This window comes from Ciona intestinalis, chromosome 11, assembly GCF_000224145.3.
Source record: "Ciona intestinalis chromosome 11, KH, whole genome shotgun sequence".
NCBI classification, from domain to species: Eukaryota; Metazoa; Chordata; class Ascidiacea; order Phlebobranchia; family Cionidae; genus Ciona; species Ciona intestinalis.
In genome coordinates this window covers 5,086,911-5,096,530 of record NC_020176.2, presented here as the reverse complement: position 1 = coordinate 5,096,530, position 9,620 = coordinate 5,086,911, and the positions used below count along the sequence as shown (strand labels likewise).

The window sequence follows — 9,620 nt, the reverse complement described above, 5'->3', positions numbered from 1 at the left end:
GTTTCCCTCCTACTTTCCAGTTAATCGTCACCACGGACACAGGAAAGATATACTTCATGCAGATGATCGGGACGGATGATGCCGATCACATCATTGGGAGGGTGGCGTTGTCGCTTCGAACAATCTTCCCCAATGTCGCGCTTTCGTGAGTAAATATATGGATTGAGTGTGGGGCAAGATAAGGTTGAGTTATTATTATTTGAATGTAACTTATTTATCCTCACATGGCGAGGCAACGACATTCGTTATAACACCGGTGTTCTGTTTTATACACCTCGTGCCTCACAAATGTGAGACGTTTTAGTAAATTACATAAAAGAACAACTATGTATGGTATTTAATTTCTGCAATGTAACTTCAATGAGAGCATTTGATAAACAGAGCGTGTGTGCTTCGTGTGTGTGTGTCGTGTGCGCACGTGTGTGTCGTGCGTGTGTGTGGGTTATGATTCATAACCAGGACACAGGATGCAACTATTGTTACAACACCATCAACTTTTCATGCATGTATTGCAATGTGTGGTCATAGTTGTGTGCTGGTAGAGATATGTTTGTGTAGATGTGCGTGTTGCTGCGTGTACATTTTGTGTTAATCTATGTGTGTAAGACATTGCACAAATCCACACCTTCCTACATGTATATTTCATAATAATATTCCGGTATGAAAGTTTCTCGTGATGAATATGTTTAACATCCATGACCACACAATGCACATCACCCATGTGTTCCTATCTATGCACCAAACAGCTTCATTTAACACATTGTTACATACCAGTCGGATCATCAAAGCATCGTTGGAACCACTGGGCCGGCAGAAGATCATCCAATCCATGCTCAACCAGGGTGACCAATCGGAACCCGGGCCGTGTGGAAACTTCTCCGAGATGTATCGTTGTATTTGTGACTACTTGGGGGCGCCAGTGAGGGAAGAGGTTGAATGGGTGCGTAGATATTGTTTCAAATAATGGCCATTGTTTTGTTATGGATGAAAAGTTGAATTTATCCTGGTGTGGCAACAAGAGTTGTTAAAATACAAGTGTTCTGTTTTATAAGCTTTTTTGGTACTTGATTTTTAGTTTTTTTATACTGTACCCCCATTTACCCCATTAGTGACCACTGGGTTTGGAACAATTGCCGTTAAGTGACTTGCCCAAAGGCACATACAATAGTAGCAGGGGCGAACCTCAAAAGCCCTAACTTTGCTTGAGAAGTGAGCGCTCCTACCAATGTGTCACTGCACCACTTTAACAATCACTTTATTACATTGTCGGAAACCTACTATTGAACGGAACTGATCATAGGCTTTATTAAACTTAAAAACGAACGTCTCAGTAAAAACACAATAGTAAGACTAACACAACAGTAGGACTTTACACGAGTACGGAAGAAATATACAAGAAACACAGGAATGTTGATTACGCGCGTTGAAGCTTCCGCGTCGCACAATAATTAATAGTGTTGCCAAACGGGCCATACATTTAGTTTAACGCAGTGGGGAATAGAAACTTAAACACTATCACATACATCATAATCAATAGTGATAATGTATAATGAGGAAACAGTTATGTAACAATATGCATTGTTTCCTTGTAATAATAATTATTACACCACTTACAGGATGTAGACACGATATATTTGTCGCAAAACTGCAAGGAAATTAACACCAAGGATTTTGACTTACCTGATACTAAGTATGCTGTGAATATTTATGGAAACAATTCAACATAATTCTCAATGTGTTAAAAAGTTAAATAAAAAAATATGTTGTATTATGTACATTTGTTAAAACATGCTTAAAATACTTAAAACATGCTAATACTAAATTACATGCTAATACTAAATGTGATATAAAAGTGTGGCTGCTACACTTACAATAAAGTCTGAATTACTTGTACCAAGTTGTATTTAATAAAAAACAAGTTAGGGTGTGATTGGAATAAAAGTTAAGATTCACCATTACAAAAAATGTAAAGATTTTTGTTAATAATATTACCTGATGTTACCAATATTATCACATTAACAACCCCCCCAGAGACATCATTCCCATTATATCAGTGATGATTTACAGCCAGTGGTTTGATGGGTTGGTGGTCAGGAATACTAAACTGGTAAGGTTTTGTGAAAATATAATTACAAATTTGTTTATTTTATCATCAACGGCCCCCATGCATTGTATAATTGTTTTAACTGCAATGTTAAAACCCTTCCGCTGGTATATATATCGCACACATGATATTTTACATTTGTTATAAGAATTTTATGCAAAATTTTCTGATATATAAACTAACATGGATGTATTAAAACCCCACTTCAATATGATTATTGTGGAAGCTTAACCTGGCTTAGCAATTTATAGCAGAATAATAATAACTTTTTATCTTTTCCGTCGTGGTAGCGAAGATTTAAAAATATTTTAAGCTGAAGACGACAAAACAACAGTTGTTAAAACTTAAGAGTTAAAACATATTTTCATTCCTGTGTTTGAGGATGTTTTTCACCACAGAGTTTCGAAGTGTTGGAGTTCATATTAAAAGTGACGCGGAACTCGCATAACTTGAAGGAGTTGTCGTTGGAGGGTGTTGGAATAAAAGGGTAAGTTGGTGGTATGTGTGGTGGGGGAAGATGGGACACCTTTTAACTCTATTTCTCGTCCCATTTGGTGGTAAACAAAGAACATATAAATTGTATAACCGTATCCTCATGACTCCCATTAACAGTTGTTAATGTTTAAAACACGATCAGGATATTTGGGTATTGTGTGATAAAGGTGTCCTATCTTTTCCTCTACTATACTAATATATATATATATATATGTATTGATGATATAAGTTTATTTTTGCGGTCGCAGAATTGATTGTGCAGAACACTCCAAGTAAAACAATCACCCATAAAGTTACATACAAAGTATTATAACACCACTTATAAGAAAAACTCCCTTTATTCCCAGCGAGTTTGCGCACCGTCTTTCAATCAACATGATTGAGAATAAGGAATGTAGAATCGAGGTTTTGGATTTATCTGGGAATTCCATTGAAGACAAAGGGCTGGTACATCTGAGTGGTTCACTCCCTGTAATTAAACATGGAAGTTTCCGTCATCTTAGTCTTGCAAGAACAGGTAAGAGGGGTGGGGGCAAAACCTTGGGGTAGATTTGACTCAATTATACAAAATGCTATTTAAGTTAAATTTATATTTGTCTCAGAATTTAAAATACCATTTTATTTGTTATTTAGTTTACACTTTTGCACAAGTAGTTTTTACCTGAAGCATTTTTTAAATGACTGTCGTTTTGTTGCTAGTTTCTTTTTCTTAGTTGTTTTAATAAATAACGTACATTTTCATATTCCAAGAGGTTAATATTATCACGTATGACACAGGTATCACAGGCAAGTCAATCAACGTTTTATGCCAAGCTTTGCGTTCAAGTCAGCGGATTATGACAACGCTGACTCATCTTAACTTATCGGGGAATAATATTCGTCCTGAGGAAGCTGAGGTGAGATAGAGTTGGGGGAAGGGGGGAACATATAGTTACTGTGAAAGGGGAGAGTGAATTAATAAGACTTACTTTATCCTCGCATGGCGGGGAAAAAACAGTCGTCATAACACAGGTGTTCTGTTTCATACACTTCGTGCCGGCTTACAAGTTACCACGTATGTAACTTGTTTATCCTCGCATGGCGGGGCAACGACAGTCGCTTATGGGCGTTTACGTTATAACTTTCTTATTTATATTGTAATACACAAGCCCTTTTATTTGAACTGCTCTCTTGGTTTGTATGTTTCTTTCCATTCACACCATTGTTGTTACAGGGACTTCTCAATTTCTTATCGACCGAAAACCAGATCACTGACCTTGACCTTTCTGCCACCGAAGGCGCTGTTGAGCTGGTATAAAATATTATTCCTCCCCAATGTATATTACACCAACATAAATATCTTATATTCACAGTACCTCAGTGCGATAGCGAAAGGTTGCACAAAATATTTGGAAAACGTTTCGCTCGGAAAGAATGTTTTCCAAACAAAGTTAGTGGGTTTTATTGTTTGTATGTTTATTATTTACCACATTATATTAAAAAGCTTTTGGGTATAATAATACTTACCCAAATATTTTTCCAAAATGAAAACAAATTCAAAACCTGCAAACATTAATTGCAATTATAATTCAGTCACAATCCTGTGCATGTAGACACTTGACACTTGTTTTTATTAAATCTAAAACGTTTTCTCCTGTTTTGCATTAAGTTAGTAAAAAATATTAAAAATGTTTTTTTTCCAGAAAGAGCAAAGACACGGCCATCCCACCCTCGGTCATGCATGTAAGTTAATGTTGTTTCTATTATTTCCCTTCTCACCAACTTTGTTCCAGTATTTCCACAAAACAACTTCATTGAAAAACATGGATATCTCCCACACAAAGATGCCACCCGAAGCTATTAGGTGATTTACTTGGTGTATTTAACTTGTATGTTATGTACATGTGGTTGCAGGTAGGTGTGTATTATAAGTCAGAAAGTGATTTTCTGGCAATTGCTTTTTTGTAATTTTAGGGATTTTTTGTCTGCTGTGCAGCGAAGTACATTCTGTTTGAAATATCTTGTCCAAAAATACATTTTATAAATATGCTGATATAATATAAAGTTGTTTTATAAAAGCAAACATGTGATAACATACCCCCAGGTACATCATGGATGGGATACTTGCGAACAAAACACCCGGGTTACGAGTTGCGTTGAATCTATCAAGTTGTGAGGTATGATGTAATAATGATGCAACAATGATGTAATAATGATGTAATAATGATGTAACAATGGTGTAACAATGAAGTAACAATGATGTAACAATGAAGTAACAATGATGTAACAATGATGTAACAATGAAGTAACAATGATGTAACAATGATGTAACAATGATGTAACAATGGGGTGATGGGTTGGAACTTCAACCGACTGGGTTGATTTTAATCGTATTTGACACTTTGGCAGTTTCTTTTGTAAAACTTAATTGAATTTGTTGATATCATTTGGCCAAAAACAGCCATATTTTTTTAATAATCATATTTTTTTGTTTATTCCTAATTTAAAAACACATTCTATTTGTTGATACAATGTGGCCAAACAGAGCACCATCAGTCTATTATTAAAATATTTAAATTAAAAATGTTGAATATCTGTTTATTGCAATCCACAGTTGAAATCCATGGGTTGCCACATCATCCAATCTTGCGTGGCAAGTTTAACGAACCTCGTTTCCCTCGATCTAACCGACAATATGTTGGATGGTGACTTACTGCCTTTACTTGGTTGTATGCAGGTTGGTGGGGGGGTGCCACTTAAGGGGTGAACAAGGACTCCAACCGTATAGATTATAAATTATCAGATATAAAATATGCAGTGGTCACTATTGAGCAACTTATATGACACAAAGATTAAAGTAGTTGCCATTGGTGTAGAGGAAACTGGTTAACAACTGGACTTTTTCACCATTGTGGGCGTGTGTCTCGTGGAAAGCTGCACAAATTGAAATCATTTAATCACTACAACCCATTATTCATTAATGGGTTGTTTAAAACATTTACAATGCCTGTTGTTTCAGCAAAACCGTTCGATCACTGAGTTTAAGATTGGTCGTAATTTCTTTGGTGTGAAACCAAAGTATATGAGGCAAGTAATGGAGGGGATCGTTGAGTTGATGCAAGAAGAAGATTCCGTGAGTATATGATGTTTGTGTTCCCCTATGTGCAACACTCTTATGCGCAACACCTTTATGAGCAACACCCTTATGCACAAAACCAATATGCGCAACACCCTTTTGCGCAACACCCTTATGTGCAACACCCTTATGTGCAAGACCCTTATGCACAACAGGTCCTACAAACGTTCTGCATCGCCGATTCCAAACTCCGAGAACATCTTCATATTTTACTCGGATGTCTTGGGAGCAACACCTCGCTCACAAGCATCGACATCAGGTTATTGTTGTAATTATCACTTAAACATTTATGTTGCAACTAGCAAAGAAGATTCCAATATATTTATTTTTAAAGCATTTCAAAACAAGTTTTTTATATAATCCAACGATTTTAACCTTTTTTGAATTACCCAAATGTTAAACAAAGCTTTGGTGATCAAATCTTGTTTTATTATTTTTTAATCTTCGCTGCCGTAATTAAATAAATAATCACCCACAAAGTAACATGCATGGTAACTGGTAAGCTGGCATGAGGTGAATGAACACCCGTGTTATAACGACTGTAAAATTCATTCAAAGAGACAAATAAAAGTCATTATATCCATGCTCCTTAAATAAATAACCTTTTCCTTGCACACAGTGGCAACTACATGGGGGACAACGGGGCACGAGTGTTGTCCAAATCCCTTCAAATCAACAGCAAACTACAAGTTGTTAAGTTAGATAGAAACAGTCTCACATCACTGGGTTTCCATGAGGTGGCAAATGCTATGGAAAAGTAAGAAGTTCATTAAATATATTTTAAATAAAAACGTGGCTGATAAACCCATAACAAGTTGTATTTAATTAAAAGCAATCAAGATGTCATTGGTAGAAAGGTTTACTTAAAGACACAAAGCTTTTTAAGTATATGTAGTATGATATACAGTATTGGGCATCAGGGCTGCATTATCTTTGCTGTAATGTCTTTCCCAAGACATCGATGAAATCTGTATGCTTACAGGTCTCTCACCTGAGAGCTGTAAGTTTATTTCACCAACACATAGAGTGCCACCATACCTAACATACCTCCACTAAACATGCTTCCATACAGGAACTACACACTACGATACATGCCGTACCCCGTCAACGATGCCGTCATCGCCATCAAGATGCATCCGGAACGGACACAAAGATCTCTCGCTCGCATCCAGGATTTGTTGCTGAGGAACGCCAATGCCACCGGAGGCAGCAACGATCAGCAGTTCCGTCTTCAACAAGTTGTAACGAACACTGCTCAACAAGTGCTCGATAGAGTGGCAGGTGAGGCAAACCAACCCCAATGTCCTGGTGAACGAAAACAATGGTTTCAATGAAATCTATGTTTGCTGTTGTGCCAGAAGATTTTGGAAAATTGCAAGTTGTTGTTGAATCTAATGCAGAGTATTGTATATTTATTGGTAAACCTTACACGATCAAAACATATTCCAACTGCGTCCACCTCAACAAAACTTGTCACACCCAAAAAAGAGAGAAGGAAACGTGGCGAGCATGTGACAAACACGTCACACACACAGGAGTACGCACGCGCGTTACAACAACAACAATAATAATAATATTAATATGGCGCCTTCGCACAGAACATACACTACTGTGCGTTACATGCGCAACAATATCACCATAGAGCGCTGCACTAAGTAACATTGGTAGCTGTATTAATACTTAGCTATCACATCCACACAGCACAACTATATGTTAAGAATAAATGACCAACAAGGTCAAGGATTCCACTTGGATGCATTGTGAACCAACAACACCAACAACTTAGTCACTAATTTAACCCGTTATCCCACCAGAGAAAGTCGACGACACGGTAAACGCCCTTGAGATTTTGGTTGAAGATTCGGCTTCCAATGATTCCGTCATTACTGCTAAGAAACTTGTCAAGGATGCAAAGAATTCCAAACAGGTATTTAATGGGATGTGATTTAAATATGAACAGCACATATATATGACACGATTGCGATTAAAAACAATACAATCATCTTTTATTTGTGTCTTACATAAAAGCAGTTTTTAAAATATCCTCAAATAAGAGGATTACATATTTCTACACTTTCTACACCTCATATTTCAACCATATATTAATCAATGGCCATATTTCAACACTGACCCCTATTCCCCAGCTTTTATCAGATATCTATGGCATTGGGATGGAGAAGTGCTCGGGTGACGAGAGCCCTCTAGTGTCCAAGATCAGGGAAACTGCGAAAAACTTGAATAAAATCGTCGAAGAAAATATCACGGTGATTATTTGATTGTGTGGTTGGTATTGTGATGTCATAATGTTGTTTTACAGAAAACAATTGAAAGTATGATGAAAACAGTGGAAGCTCAATGTCCTCATATATTTATGGTGGGTTGGGATGGTTGTATATTGTTTCTATTGTTGTTGTTTATAATGTTTCTATCTATTATGGTTCATGCTACAATAGTTAAACGATAGCTGTGTAATCAGAGGATACAAGGTTTAGGACGTGGCGCTGCTACCATTGTGGGCGTATGTGTTTTCGGCAAGAAACTTAACCGCAATTGCTTCAACTCAGTGGTCACTGATGGGTTGTCCAAATTATAAATCAAAACGTAAAAAGAAAAATATCTTCATAATGTTATCAACAATCCGTGATTTAAAACATGAGGAATATTCACCACTAAATAAACATTGCTTTCAACACAGGATATAAGGGAAGAGTTGGAAAGATCAATTGAAACAAAATGTCAACTCCCCAAAGATTCGGTGAAGGATTACGTGATGCATACTTCAGGGAGTGTTATTGTTAACCAAGTCAGGTGAGTTGTTTATATTTGATTGTTGTGTTTATATATTATATCTGGTGTCAGGTGGGGGTTGGTGGTGTTGCTTATTTGTCTTTGCTTGTATGGGGTTATAAAGTTCCATATATTGGTACTTGTTGGTTGAGCAATATTTGTGGTGGCTTGTAAATAACCAAATAAATAACTCTATGAATATTTGCGAGGTGTATGAAACACAACACCTGTGTTATAACGACTGATGTTGCCCCGTGATGCGAGGATAAGCAAATTAATTTCATACATTTCTACTTTCAGTGAATTAAACTTATCAATGGCAACCTTGATGTCGGACAGGATCGCCGATAGATTGTTGGGAGCTTTGTCGCAAAGTAATCTTACATTGGTACGTTAGTTGTTACACGACAATATACATCTATAACTATATACTGCTTACTATGTAGAAATATTTATAAAATATTAACTTAAACAGATATATTACTGTGGGGTAAGATGGGACACCTTTAGCACCTAAGAGTCTTGAGAATACGTTTTATATTTTTTTGAACATACTTTGTTTGTACCAAATGGGACGAGAAAATGAAATTGAATAGTGTTCCATCTTCCCCCATAATACTACAACTGTTTACCACTTACCAATTACTATGTATTATTGTGTAGAAGTATTTAGAAAGTATTCACCTGATATGTCGTTTGACACAAACCTCAGTCGTTTGTAATAGATGAAAAGATTGACATTAATATAAAGTCCTCCCCCAAACAGACGGATCAACTGAACAGACACAAACAGAAGGAGAATGTTGGGAAAAGAGCAACAGAGGATGTTGTTCAAGTTGACGAGGATGGTGCGTTGCTCCCCGATATGAGGAGGAACAGGGCTGCAAGCATCGCGAAGAGGAAACAACGACCTGATGTCCAGTCTTCCCTCATGACAGGTGGGGTATCACAAATATCTTTTTCTAACCTTTTTTTGACCTTACGTCTGGCACATTTGCCATGCTTTATAGACAACACCAAACAAAACGGAGCACCTAGCATTGTAATTTATATAATACTATTTGTTAAAACAAGAAAGAGAAAAGGATTAAAAACAAAGCGACAGTCGGTAAAACAAGA

General features: G+C 36.7%; 1 protein-coding gene across 1 annotated transcript in view; it reads left to right on the top strand.

Annotated features, from left to right (window-relative positions):
* The window catches only part of LOC100184810 (F-actin-uncapping protein LRRC16A-like), a 15,320-nt gene that overhangs the window by 5,179 nt on the left and 521 nt on the right, over positions 1 to 9,620 (top strand). The window contains exons 10-30 of the mRNA XM_026836786.1: positions 1,617 to 1,690; positions 2,032 to 2,107; positions 2,503 to 2,591; positions 2,947 to 3,116; positions 3,377 to 3,495; positions 3,813 to 3,890; positions 3,952 to 4,028; positions 4,282 to 4,321; positions 4,372 to 4,442; positions 4,683 to 4,755; positions 5,193 to 5,315; positions 5,598 to 5,711; positions 5,870 to 5,973; positions 6,334 to 6,471; positions 6,787 to 6,995; positions 7,529 to 7,641; positions 7,859 to 7,978; positions 8,032 to 8,088; positions 8,410 to 8,522; positions 8,802 to 8,889; positions 9,268 to 9,609. Of these exons, the coding sequence (XP_026692587.1) occupies positions 1,617 to 1,690; positions 2,032 to 2,107; positions 2,503 to 2,591; positions 2,947 to 3,116; positions 3,377 to 3,495; positions 3,813 to 3,890; positions 3,952 to 4,028; positions 4,282 to 4,321; positions 4,372 to 4,442; positions 4,683 to 4,755; positions 5,193 to 5,315; positions 5,598 to 5,711; positions 5,870 to 5,973; positions 6,334 to 6,471; positions 6,787 to 6,995; positions 7,529 to 7,641; positions 7,859 to 7,978; positions 8,032 to 8,088; positions 8,410 to 8,522; positions 8,802 to 8,889; positions 9,268 to 9,609 (2,388 nt within the window). The remainder of the gene's footprint in view (positions 1 to 1,616; positions 1,691 to 2,031; positions 2,108 to 2,502; positions 2,592 to 2,946; positions 3,117 to 3,376; positions 3,496 to 3,812; positions 3,891 to 3,951; positions 4,029 to 4,281; positions 4,322 to 4,371; positions 4,443 to 4,682; positions 4,756 to 5,192; positions 5,316 to 5,597; positions 5,712 to 5,869; positions 5,974 to 6,333; positions 6,472 to 6,786; positions 6,996 to 7,528; positions 7,642 to 7,858; positions 7,979 to 8,031; positions 8,089 to 8,409; positions 8,523 to 8,801; positions 8,890 to 9,267; positions 9,610 to 9,620) is intronic.